The 14,242-nt window shown below is 38.6% G+C and overlaps 1 protein-coding gene across 1 annotated transcript in view; it reads right to left on the bottom strand.

Annotated features, from left to right (window-relative positions):
* LOC103772597 (RNA-binding motif, single-stranded-interacting protein 3) overlaps nucleotides 1-14,242 on the bottom strand; it is a 352,252-nt gene that overhangs the window by 25,412 nt on the left and 312,598 nt on the right. The window contains exon 10 of the mRNA XM_008939933.1: nucleotides 2,099-2,209. Coding sequence (XP_008938181.1) covers nucleotides 2,099-2,209 — 111 coding nt within the window. The remainder of the gene's footprint in view (nucleotides 1-2,098; nucleotides 2,210-14,242) is intronic.

Raw genomic sequence — 14,242 nt, 5'->3', positions numbered from 1 at the left:
TCCCTACATTTTTCTGTAACAGAACACACTAGGAAGATTCGATTTCAAGCCAGAATAGATACTTCCAACAAAACTGCTATTGGCAGCCCAAATCCTGAAGTTCTCCCTTTAATTCCTTACAGGAGGAATACCCCATGACTTCCATGATTATCCTACTTGCATGAGGACTTTAATTGACTACAGTGCTGGTGGTGTTTTTATCAAAGAAAAATCTTGTATATGATAAAATAGGGCATAAACTGAGATTTATGAAAAGCCTATGGATATTTTAACATCCACCACACATTTACTCTTTCTTGCTGTTTAAGATTTCTGTAAATGAGTTAGGAGTTTAAAGATAGTAAACATAAACCTAATACAGTATACCTTTGAATGTATTTCCCTTGAAAGACAAGACTGTGTAAAGAGCTAAGAAAAGGAAGGAAGGATTTTCTTTCAGTTGCAGTAAAATAAATTCAGGATTTTATTAACAGCCACTAGATCACCCACTGCCTTTCAGAGTCCTTCCTCTGCCTCCCCAAATGAATTTGTTACTCTGAGCATTGTAATGGTGGTCTCAAGTCAGAAGAGAACATTAGCTGGGAATTTTCTAGTTTGCGTTAAGATGATGTGAAAATGAGTGCAGGAGACAATGTCTGTACGAGTTACGGAAATGAAAATAACAGACAGAAGGAAAAATTCATAGAAGCTGCCCAGCAGAACAACCAGAACTCATTTTCCATTTCCTTGTCTTAATTTTTAAACATGCTTTTGAATCACAGTAATTACACAAGCAGAAACTCTCACTCTTCCTTGATTTCCTTCAATTTCATGTCTTCAGAGGGGAAAAAGGCTGATACTAACTTTGAGATATAGTTCCTACTTCTTTTGATTCTTGAAGGAAAACTTTAAAATAACAGGAATAAACAACAAACCATCACATTTAAACCTTGTCAGAAATAAATACAGCAGTCTTAGAACTTAACAGAGTTTTTTTTTAAAGAAGGTGGAACAGACACTGGAGTTAGAATTACATTCAACAGATAAGAAAAAAGGAGAGGAAGAGAAGATCCAGTACAGTGGGTTCCATAAGTTTGTACAGATGCAATTTCATTACCTTCTCAAAAAAACAGTTGGAAAACTGTGTTCCTATAGATTAGTATCAAGTAGTACACTGGTTGAAACACAAAAATAAATTCTAAGTGCATAATAGATCTTTCACATTATTATTACGTAAAGAGCGTGTGTGCTAAAGACATAAAAGTGTAATGCTTATGCCTGCATTTTTGCAAAAAATACACACGGACATTCAGGATGCACACATTCACATATCAAACCAGCATATATTATGTGTAGGCTGCTGTATTTTAGGAACTTCTCAGACAGTTTTAATAATTTTTTTTATGAGTATTTTTTGGCTTTCTCTGACTGTGGAGGAGTTAATTGAATCTGACTTACACAGCTCCAAGAGAAAATAATTGTTGAAATATTCATGTTTAAATATGATATTCTGGAAACACAGCTGACCTTGATTCAAAATCATATTTCTGAGCCTGGAGCAAACTATGTATGGCTGGCTGCTATGGTTTAGACGTGAGTAGTGGATCCTACCATGAAGCCAGAACTCCAGAACAGCTTCCCAGTGGTATAAAACTTTCTACATTGACAAGCAAACACTTTTTGATTAAAAACCAAACTGTTAGAGGAGCACTTCCATATTTATGTGACAATGAATACAAATAATTCCTGCTAAGTACAGGAATTCCTTCCTACTGTTTTATTATTCATAGTACTTTGTCATTTCTGTTCTATAATACCTAAGGCTGATTGTATGATGATTTAAGAAACATGTTTGTAGATACATGTTTGCATGACATAGCGATATGAGGATATTGTTTGTGTAGTACATCATGTTTGGATGATGATGAAAGGCACCTTGATATGTTTGCTGAGGCACAGCCAGACATTTCTGGACACGGAGAAAAAATAAACCACGGCAATATTAAACTGTAAAAAGATGAAGCACTGAGAAACCAAGAGTCATAAATTACCTTGAGAAGCTCAGTATGAATAAATGCTTTGCAGTATAAAACATATATGGTACAATCTGTGACCTTACCGTTCCTGTTGTGCCCAAGGAAAGGTGGTTCATCTGTTGGGTCAGAGGGCCCATCATGCTTGCTGGCTGCATTGACATAGTGTGGTCCATTGTTGGTGTTATCACAGCACCCTACAAACACACATCATTTACACTTCAGCATTTCAGTTATTAAAAAAAAAAAAAAAAAAAGCAACATTCTCTAAATGAGTGAACCTGGCTGAAAACTTGACATGAATCTTAAAAGAGACTAATATATCTGTCAGACAAAATAAGTTTTGCTCTTATTGACAACCAAGTTACATACATATATTATTTGTACTACTAATGAGGCCATTTTATGTCAGTTCCAATTAAGCATAATTTTTTACTTCATTGCTTCTGACAAACAAATGCATATATTCGTCCTATGATGAATACTACTGTACATTGCAAAATGCCTGTCATTTCAATTTTTTCATATCTTATGCAGAAAACTTACAGCCAGATCACATATGTCCCACATTTTCTCTGACTTCTAAAACCCAGTTACTGAGTTCTTCAACCTATTATGGTTGTATTTTTCCAGTCTCAGTTAAGAGCCCTTACTTGTGACATTTTATAGCTGATTAAGTAAGACTAGCTATTGACAGTGACACCCATTTAAAACACATACACAGCATTTAAAAGCATTTTTCTTCTCTGCATGAAAGACAAAGACACTAATAACAAACAGCATATGAACAAAAACAAGAACAAAACTGAAACAAAAGACATGCCAGAGGAGCTTTGTAGAAAGCTTCTTTGCCATTCACACTCTTTGGTTTTTGCTCTCTTGCTCCCCAAAGTCCCATGTTGGTAACCTCATGCCTTAGTGAAGTGTTGATTCTCTTCATTTCTGTGGTGTAAAATGCCATTTCCTGTGTTGGTTAGAGAAACAGGCTGACTCTCACTCTTTCAGTCAAGAGAGTGGTCTGCTCTTTTCTTGCAGGTAGTGAAAAAAGGAGTTATTTCTTCATATGAAATTATAGCTCTGCTTTGCGCATATGTAAGCTTGTGTGCACATATTATAAATTTGCACAGACAATCACAACATTACATTTGCTACAGAGCATGGGAAGTTTGGATGAACGTTAAAAAAAAAGGGAAAACTGACACTTTTTTCCACAAAGATTTAAAAAAAAAGATGCATCTATATAAAGGAATTTAAAATAAAGTTCCCAAACCCGCAGCACACCGGTTCTTAAGTGTCTGTCTCGTATTTACATGGAGCTATGTGACTGCATTGCCAAGGATCTGAATAGAAAGAAAAGTTTTCAAATTTTCAGTTGTAAATCTGAATATTAACATCTTTGTCAACAACATGGACAGCAGGATTGAGTGCACCCTCAGCAAGTTTTCTGAACAGCACCGAGCTGTGTGGTGCAGTTGGCAATGCTGGACTGAAGAGATGCCACCCAGAGGGACCTCGACAGGCTTAAGACGTGGGCCTGTGCAAACCCCATGAAGTTCCCACAAGGCCACGTGCAAGGTCCTGCACCTGGGTCAGGGCAACCCCAAGCACAAATATACGCTGGATTGAAAGCAGTGCTGAGGAGAAGGACTTGGGAGTGCTCGTTGACATGAAGCTCAACATGACCTGACAATGTGTGCTTGCAGCCTAGAAAGCCAACCATATCCTGGGCTGCATCCTAAGAAGCATGACCAGCAGGCTGAGAGCAGTAATTCTCCCCCTCTACTCCGCTCTAGTGAGAACTCACCTGGAGTACTGCATCCAGCTCTGGGGCACCCAGCATAAGAAAGACATGGACATGCTTGAGCAGGCCCAGAGGATGGCCACAGAGATGATCAAGGGGCTGGGGCACCTATCCTGTGAGGACAGACTGAGGGAGTTAGGGTTGTTCAGCCTAGAAAAAAGAAGGCTCCAGGGAAACCTTATAGCAACCTTCCAGTACCTAAAGGGATCTTACAAAAAAGCTGAGCAGAGACTTTCCACAAGAGCATGTAGTGATAGGAAAAGGAATAATAGTTTTAAACCAGAAGAGTGTAGATTTAGATTAGATGTAAGGAAGAAGTTCACTGTGAGGCACTCCAGTGGTGAGACACTGAATCACAGAATCACAGAATGTTAGGGGTTGGAAGGGACCTCCAGAGATCATCGAGTCCAACCCCACTGCCAGAGCAGGACCATCTAGTCTAGGGCAGGTCACACAGGAATGCATCCAGACAAGTCTTAAAAATCTCCAAGGTAGGAGACACTGGAACAGGCTACCCAGAGAAGTTGTGGATGCCCCCTCCATGGAAGTGTTCAAGGCCAGTTTGGATGGGGCTTTGAGCAACCTCTAGTAGGAGGTGTCCTTGCCAAAGCAGGGGGGGGTTGGAACTAAATCACCTTGAAGGTCCCTTCCAAACCAAATCATTCTATTTTTCTTTGAAGTATAAAAATAAACAAAACCGAAACATTCTAGGAAGTACCAATTCAATTATTTTCCCACCTTCCAGCAATATTTTGCCTATGTGTATCCTACCTGTGAAGCGTAGACACTGCAGTATCTGCAAAGTTGTTACTTGCATGTAATGGTAAACAGGAGGCAGGCTCAGCTTCATCAGTCATTTTTGTAAAACCCTCAGCAGATGAAATACATTCACACTTGCTTTATGTCACATAGTGGATTATATTTCTTTCACTGACAAGAGTCCCTAGAGAAATTTGGAATATTACAGAAACTAGCCTCCACAGGGTATCTGTCATGATTCCAAATAAATATTTATAAAATAAGCTGATCAGTGTGCAAGTATCGAATCTGCAACACTTGCAAACACTTTTCCCTCTTCTTTGCCTATTTTAATTTGCACTAGTTTACATAATTAACCCACTGATTAACTCTTTCGAATTAACTGCTACAGTGCTAACCTTCCCTTTCCTGGCAAGTGCTTGGTCTCTTCTCCCAAGTAACTACCAATAGGATGAGAGGAAATGGGCTTAAGTTGTGCCAGCGGAGGTTCAAAATGCATATTAGGAAGAATTTCTTTCCTGACAGAGTGGTGAGGCTTTGGAACAGGCTGCCCAGGGAGGTGATCCCTGGAGGTGCTCAAAAAACATGATGACTGAGCACTTCAGGACATGGTCTAGTGGTCATGGTAGTGCTGGGTTGACAGTTGGACTTGATGATCCAAGATATCACACAACCAGATGAGGTCTTGAGGTTTTGGACATCCACCTGCACTTTTTGGTTATGGTAAGAGACTGTAAGCTTTATGTTCAGCATGATCCACACCACAAAACAGCTTTTCTACTGTACCAAACTATAAATGCTCAAATAAAATTTGTCAACTCATAAACCATTCTCAGTTTCCTCTATAACCAGTTTTGTCTTTTGGCTTAGGGATGGAGGACTGCCTCAGGCTTTCTGCGACAGCCGAGGAGAGCTCCCACTTGTGATGTGTGATGGGGTAAGCAAAAAGTCACACCCACACCACAGGTTCATCCAGCCCCACACTGTCAATAGTAGTAGCTGCCATTAATTTAGGATGTCCCTAAGCCTTAAAATACCGAGCTTTCTTTGCAAAGATATTTATTGCAGAGGTATGGTTGGAAGAACTTGCTGTGACTATAGATGTGACAGACTGATAGCAATTCCTGTGTATAAATTCAGGAACCTGGAAATAAAGGAGGAGCAGCAGTGAAGGAAGTCTTATGATTTACTGTAGCAAACACAAGTGCCAGAGAGTGGAAAAATCTGATAGCAAATGTCTTTCAGTAAATAAGTAAGCAAGACAGGTTTTGCAAACAATCTACTAAAAAAAATATGGACTGGAGAGAAAATATATCCAGAGCAAAAAAATTGCTCAGATACAGTAAACATATTATCTTTAAATAGAAAGTGCACATATTTTAGTCCCAAACATATACTGTTTAACATATTGAGAAAAAAATTAAGTATTTGCAGCTTTTCTAAGACAGCTTGAAGTGTCTGAAGCTAACAGTTCCTAGAGCAGGGAATTACAAACATTTGCCAGACCACTGATTCACTAGAGCCTGCAGAATCCTCTTGTGAACATGCAGGGAAAAAATTACACTTAATTAAGGAAATATCATCTGGCTGTTAGGGCTACACCTAGTCTCCAGATCATAATGAATTTCATAATACATGATGTCAAGTCTATTCATATTCAACTTATTTAGCTGTAGAAGACAACGTCTTGCATCAGGTGCTGCCATCATATTATAAGTAATTTGATTCTTTTAATCCTATAATATGTATTTGCTGATAAATATCAACTTGGCGAATGGCAAAGGTTACAGCAAACATATTTTTCATTTTCATCTGTTTGGAGGTCTGATTTTACTGAGTTTGTAAACGGTATAGAGAGGCATCTTAGCACGGCATACTACTACTGAAGTCCCAGCTTAGTTGGAAACACCTGTAGAAGAAATTATGACGAGGTTTTTGCCTTTGTCTTTGCCAAAACAAGTAGTTGGCCTGTCAGTTATTTAAGTTTGCCCTGTTGCATCATTTTAAATTTTTTTTTAATTAATTCCTGCAAGAAACTAGTTACTATAATGGCTTTCAAGTTTGGCAAGCTACTCTTGGCATATGACTTGTCACATGATTCTGTTGATGCTATAGTGCCTTTAAAAGAAATTAAGGTTAAGAGGGCAAATGATAAGGAATCAAGAGTACAGAAAAAAATGTGTGATTTTTGCAACACTGTGATAAACCCAAGGTAAGTTCATTGATGTCTGGACTTTAATTCCTCTTTACTTGAAAGATCTTGCTGTTCTAAAATGCTAGCAATATGGACATACTTTTCATATAAGAAAGTGAATATGTTTATTTCAGAATATTTTCTAGTCTTGCCAATTGCCAAGAAAAAAGCCTGACTATCAACTACAAACAGCATACATTCCCTGTATGGCAACAAACTGAAATCACAGGAAGGACACTATATGTACCCTTTTTATTATATTAAGTGAATTATCTTTAAGTACTTGCCAATACCAAAAGGCACCAGCAGAAATAAGGTTTATGTTGGTGCAATGATGCTTGCCACTTTATGTACCTTGAAGGGTGGGAAAGAGACATCAGATATGTCATTACAATAAAAGTGTATTAGGGGGCTTTAGGAACAGAGAGTTCACTAGTTGAGGGATGTACTTGGGGGCAAGTGGGAGGAAGGATTAATATAGTCCCAGCTTCCTAGAACAATGAACAGTATTAAAGGCTTCTATATTATTCCAGTGTTCTAATAATGATGTTGGATTTAAGGCACAAATAACATCTGAATAAATAGTTTTTAAAGCTTACAGTAAGCATCTGCTTATTTTACAGTTTGTTTTTTTATTCAGTTAGGAAGTTTTAACAAGTTAAGCATACTTAAATATTCTACTTTGTAAATACTGGCCCATGTAAAGCCAATAAACATTACACCATCAAAATTACTTTGCAAATTTGTTTACAGACATCTTGTGCAGTCATAAAAGCACCAGGTCATTCCATCTGAAAAGTTATTACCATACTACCAAGTGAATGTCTTCAAGTTATCAAGAACATGTTGTTCCTTCAGGTTTTATTAAACTGAGTGGAAGGATGACTTACACTTATCAGACAGATGTGTGTATCAGGAATTAATATGAAAACTCCCAGTATGCATAGCTTTTTTTGCAGATGAATGTACTCTCACTGCATACCGAATAAATGGCTACTATATTTCTACTGATTTACTGTTCTGTCTATGTTGACTTGTCACATCTCCCTGGACTGACTCTTACAGGTAGAGGAAAAAATAGGGCCCTCTTGTCAGAGCAGTGAGCCTGGTGAAGTGTTCAGAACTGGTTGTTAAGTGGCCGAGCTTTCATGATTATAGTAGGAAGATTAAAGGTAGCTGTGAAATATTCTCTGCCCTCTACTATCAGCTATGCTGGGAACACTTGCTGATAGTCCATAAAAAACAATTATATTTCAAAATCAAAGAGTAGCTGTTTTCCCTTTCTTGATGAAAAGTTACCAATTGCCTTGGCATTTACTAGCTGATCAGAGATTAAATAATGATTTGAGTATCGTGAAGAAGATCAGCAAACATCAGCTAATAATGTCTATTATGGAAATTTTAGGATTTGATTTAATTTCATTACATTGTTGAATTTAAAACTTTGCTGAAAATGGGGTAGAGTGAGCAGGCAGCCCAAACCCTGCACTAAATTAAAGCAGCTTTAACTTTGTAATGGGCAAATCCTGATACAGACCTTCACCAACTCTGAGTCCTGTTTCTGTGGCAAGTAATAAACTACAACTTCGTATTGTACTATTTCTAATCTTGGGCATAAATTCAAATTCCTATCTGACATCACCTTCATACCTTAGCTGAATCTCCTTTGAGCCATGAACATACTTGCTTTCCATTTCTTATTTTTTCCTTTATGCTTGTGAACTGCTTCTCTCAGCTGAAAGTATATGCCATAGGTCCAAGAGAGTTAATACCCAGAAGTGGTCTTGAAGGATTAAGAATCCAAATATAGTGTGGTAAATAAAGAACAAATGGTAAATGAAGAACAGCAAAGGTGTTTGATGGTTTCTTTCCCATTGTCCTTCTTGCCTTTGACTATATGTCATGTCTCACATTTTGAAATACAGCTTTTGATAATATACAGATATTAACCTGTACATATAAAGGCAGGTTAAAAAGATAGAGAAATGGGAACATCAAGAGATAAAAAAAACACAAGTGATACAACAGAGTTTTATATAAGTAACTGTGTGCACACATAATGCATTATCTGGAACTGTATTGGTACTGCTTAATAAATATATTACATTAGGCAGTACTACTGTGATATTACATCTGTAATAAACAGTAAGCTTCATAGCATACAGCTATCTTAGCCTAAAAGGATGTAAAAAAAAAACAATAGGGAGAGCATTTCTGTTGCAAACAAAAAATTATCCATGTCACTCAGTGCCACCAAAACAAGATCTCAAGAGAACATTGAACAAGAAGAGAATATTTATGAAAGGAAAATATACCTAAACTGATACAGGGACTCTGAAGCAGAGTTTGAGAGCCGCATGCTGTATCTTTGCCCTTACTGTCTGCATATGCAAGCTGGAACACAAGCCCATGTTCACTCTCTGGACTGTGAGTGAAACAGTAGCTTTCATATCCTTCCCAAACTTGCCCCATGAATAAAATAAAATTACTGGTATTATGTAACTGAATAAATGGGAGCAATTTTGCTGGGGCCTAACAGGAAGGAGCCCATAGAAGTTAGGAAATGACCTGTCACAGTGGGGTATTCATTCCAGCAAGTGCTGGAGTAGAGAGGCCATAGACAGCTCTTGCTCCCTCTTCTGAAATATTCTAGAGGGGAATAAGAAATCACATCTCTTTTTATTTCATCCTACCTTTCAGTTTGTAAGTGCATTTGGCTGTATTCTGGTTTTATATATCCAATCCATATAACAGTATTTTTGCTCTGTCAAGAACAGCCATCACTAACAAAAGCATCCTCATGGTGCTCACATAAGGCTTAGCAGCCCCAGAAGACAAAGAAAACACAGATTGTGGTTTGCCCAAAACATAAGCATTGGAATATACAGAACAAATCTTCTCCTGCCCTTCCCACAGGTCTTTTCATTCCATGTCAAGTCGAGCACAGATTTTAAAACTTCGACACTATTAGTGAAAGCAAATCTTTATTTCCTGCACAGAACTCCTGACTTATAAATATGTGACATGTGCTGAAGTGTTGTGCTTGGAAATTCCATTCTGTTTATGTTCGTATACAAATATTTGGATGTGGACTAACTCCTTCATCCATTGTCTCCCAGTGGCTGATGTGCTATCCTAATAAATTGGAATCAGGATTGCCTTGGTTTGAGTTATAACCAACTCCGTTCAGTGATTTTACTTTTTAGCTAAGTCTCTTCTAAGTAAATGTATTTTCTGAAGTTAATGGCATATTTTCAGACAGTGTCTCCTTCTAGTAGTGGTAATGCTTGATATTTATAGTTACAGCCAAGGATTGGCATGCAGAAGGACATACTGCTGTGTTCCCTCCCTTCATGCCCATAACCACATGTGAAAATTGACTTGATGGCACATCGTAGTTCTAACAAGGGGCAAAACAGAAATTATTAAACAGCACAATTAATATGAGGCAACACAAGTGTTAAGCCTAAATTTTCACTTCCCTGCTTTACTGGAAAATTTTTAAAATTAAACTTTCAAAAAGGAAGCTATATTTGTATCCTAAATAGTCTGATTTTACATATATACATATATGTATATATATATATACACATAATTGCATATGGGAAGACAAATGATATCGCTCTTTCTATTACACCCACGCAGGCCACACTGTTTTTTCAACATGTGAATAATTTCTTTGATGTTTGAAACTCTCAGTCCAAAATTTATTATAACAAAAGTAACTAAAAGCAAGAGTGACAGGTTTTAAAATTTCTTATTTATGAGCAACATTGAATAAACGATGAGTAAGAGCTTCTGTTATTGGCTGAAAACACTTATTTTACTCAGGAAAATATGTTCAAAATACAAGAAAAAAGCCAAAAAGCAAGATTAGCCTCCAGAGCTTGTGCTTGGATGTAGAGGAGCAGAGCAGGCTGGTGGCATGAGAGCATGGATGGCATGTTTAATGCAGTAGGACCTTGGCTCTCCATAGATGTCAAGCCTTCTGGGCAAGGTGAGGCAGCCCTGCCTGTCTGTGTGTCTCCACGAGGTCATGACAACAGACATTCGATCAGACCAAATGTCTGAGACACTGAGCTGTTGGTCTCTGCTTTTCTGGCAAGAGATAGCACATAGGTAATTTGCCAGGCATGGAGAGTGGCTAACTGGGTTTGGGGAGGAAATGTCTGTGACACTCCTTCTCTGTGCACTTCTAGCCTCAACATTACAATGGCCAGCGACAGGACAGCAGCTGTCATCTGTAGCAGATGTGCTGTGTTTCATTTCCTGCCCGAAGCCCAGGAGGGACTTGTGCTGTATGAACTGCAATCTAGCAGCTGTGCTGGAAGAAAAGATTCACTCATTAGAAGGACAAACACTGACACTGGGAATCATCAGAAATGCTGAGAAACTGGCTACCAACAAGAGGATAAACCCAACCAGAAAAGCAGGTGGGTAATATAATCTGATGTGTATCCACCAGATGACAACCAGATGACAAAATGACATCCTATATAACTGCAGCCAGAGGAAAATGGTATAGCTGGGCATGCTCCACAACTCTAGAAGGAACTAACCACAACCAGACTCGGATAGAAATATCCAAAACGTGTTCTGCTGTCAGAAAAGTGAAATAGTACCACTGAATAAAGCACCAAGGAGACTTACTGAGGTGTGAGGGTAGCAGACAGGAGCGCTCCTCTGTGAGATCCCTAATCTTCGATAAAGGCAACAACAATGGGAAGAATAGTCAAGGGATGTGTAGATATTGAGATATCTCCCTGCAACTCCAAGATCAGACAGGCTCTTGCAATCCACAGTTTATTAGTGATGGTCAGTACGAGTGCAAGTGCTTCACACAGTTGCACATAGTCTGCATGGTGGCCCTTGTAATGTCAAGCCATAGGTAGCTTTTGAGCATCAGAGCTAACTCTTAGGCTAGGCCCAAAACTGAGCTGCACCTTAAGAGCCATGCTGATGCAGGGGCTGCCATGTAATTGAGGTTTCCTGCTGCATGGCCTCAGAAATATTGAGGCTGATGTTGGTACATCACTCTCAAATTCAGCTACACCCTGATGTCCATCCTCCATGAGAGCACATTGTGGAACACTGTAATCTGCTGCCTATGTCCAAACTCCTCTTTGTGCAACTCCTGCACAAAGGAAGAATAAAGGCATGGATAGTGACAAAATTATATTATTTCCCTCCCTATCCCATTTTCTGAATTTAAAAGTTCCAGAAGGCTGATGAAGGGCAGTAATATCCACATAATCTCAGGAATCCTTCTTATCCCGACTATTAAGAAAGACAGATAGTACAAGATGCTAGAACTGAAACCCCGAGTGGATAGGGATATTTTTCTAATAGTATCTTTCCATTCAATAATAGATTTTAGACTTGAAGTTGATAGATGGGAGAAATTGTGTGTTGAGCCACAGTTCATGTTATGTATCAATTCAGTTCTAGATCACAGTGGTTCATTCTGATCTTGAAATCTAGAAATGCCTCCCCATGAAACAGGACAAATACAAAAATCTGCCTCTCTGTAATGTTCTATCAGATTTCTAATCCGTTATGTTAAACAAAGCCCTTTCTCACACAGTAACAGAAAAAAACATTCCACCCCTGCCTTTCCTCTCATTTAAAACCGTAAGTTTTCACAGCCTAACTGTCCTACACCAGATCCCAAATTGTGTTTCATTTTCTGGACTTGTAACCCCTCAAGGAAGGCTATGCATCAAATTCACTTTGTTCTGTTTTGGGATTTGTTCGTTGACTGGTTAAAGCTGGCCACCCAGCAGTGTCAGCTTGGTGACAGACCTCAAAACCAAGACTGAGGCACAGATTTTTTCAGTAGTGACTTCTTACCTTATATTCCATCATTAAAAGTTATGTAAGCCTACGCTTCACTTGTGCCTTTACAAAATTTAATTATGCTCTTCCTGACTCTAACCAAATCAAATGCTGCTTGAGCTAGATTCCGTTCAAGCCAGCTGCCACCAACACAGAGCTTTTACTGCACCTGGACATCTCTCAGCATTTTGCATGGTGCCCTCAGTGACAACTGTGCATTTTTTAATTATTTTGAACAACCAATAATATAGACACAATCTGGAGAAACTGCAGCTGCAAAAACGACCTCACCTAAAATTTCTGTCCTTGATGCACAAGAAGCCAGTAGAGCCAGCAGCAGCAAGCACACAGAGCTTATACTTCAAAGGTATTCACATTTAAATCAGTGAAGGTACAACAGATGTAAATGAAATCAAATTCAAGCCTTCAGTTTTGTGTCAATAATCAGAAAACAGGAGTCTATAGAGGGTGAATATATTTTATAAGTAAAAATGTGATATTTTAAGTTTCCATTTACTTTAAGATACTTCCAGTGAAACCAGCCTGTGTACTACAGTAGTGTTTGACATTTATAATTCTCCCTTCCACCAAAGACCTCCAACTGCCTTAGAAACTGCGTGATATATAGAGGACTCAGGAACTGATCTGTTGTCAGGGTTCTGGGATGGGTCTGGATCTACATCTGGACTTTCTCAACTCCACAGCCGTTTAGACTGAGGGTACAGCCTGGGTCACCACTGTTTCAGACCTGAAGAGAACAGGTGGTTTTGATCACACACTGCAGTCCAAATTAATCCAGAAAAGGAAACGTTTTACCTCTTGATTCATGCTGCACAGGTTTGGAGTAAATAACAGAAAATGGCTACCTTAAGTTTACTTTGGTCCACACTTTATTGTCTTTTAAAAGAATATTAAAATATTGATGAGTAGCACCTTAAAACTGACACTTGTGAGTAAAACTTAATTGGGCAAGTGGTTCGGTTAGTCTAAAAAGTAGACACAAAAAGGTAAAAAATGTGTAGATTTTGGTTATAATTAAGCTAAAAAGAAGAAAAGTAAATAACTGATCTGGCCAGGATTACTTACTTTCTTTTTAATACATCTGTACTCATTAAGAACAATCAAATTGATGTGTTTCCTCTCCTTCCTTTTTTCTTTGTCCCAATAAAGTCACTCTTGGGCTGAGATCTTCCTTATAAAGTTTCAGCCTGGAGCACATTTTTACAGCTGAATTATTATCCTTAAAATATGAGTTCATACTGGAAATGCTGGCAGCCCTCTTAACTATTGTATAGCAGTAAGTACAGCTGTAACATGTTAAATATGTTGAAAGTACATGGGGGAAACAGAGTGGCTCAGAGCGCTGGTAATAGAATAGGGAGTCTCAATGCTGGGTCACCAGGTTCGGCCATTGCTGGGACTGAAAGTCATTATCAAGCTACAGCTGTTCCGTCATGTCCAGGCGTCAGCTACCCACAGAGAAACTCTCATCACAAAAATACAGTACTGCAACTAGTGACGTCCAACAACCTTCCCAAGGACTGCAAAAGGTGGTGGGATACAACCCCACAACTGCACGCCACAGGTTAGCTCCAAGATGAAGAGCAATGATGGCATGGAGGGGAGAGGCTTGTGTCATCA

This window comes from Merops nubicus, unplaced genomic scaffold, assembly GCF_000691845.1.
Source record: "Merops nubicus isolate BGI_N331 unplaced genomic scaffold, ASM69184v1 scaffold195, whole genome shotgun sequence".
Taxonomy (NCBI): Eukaryota; Metazoa; Chordata; class Aves; order Coraciiformes; family Meropidae; genus Merops; species Merops nubicus.
The sequence above is the reverse complement of the archived record's forward strand: the minus strand, read 5'-3'. Positions and strand labels throughout refer to the sequence as shown.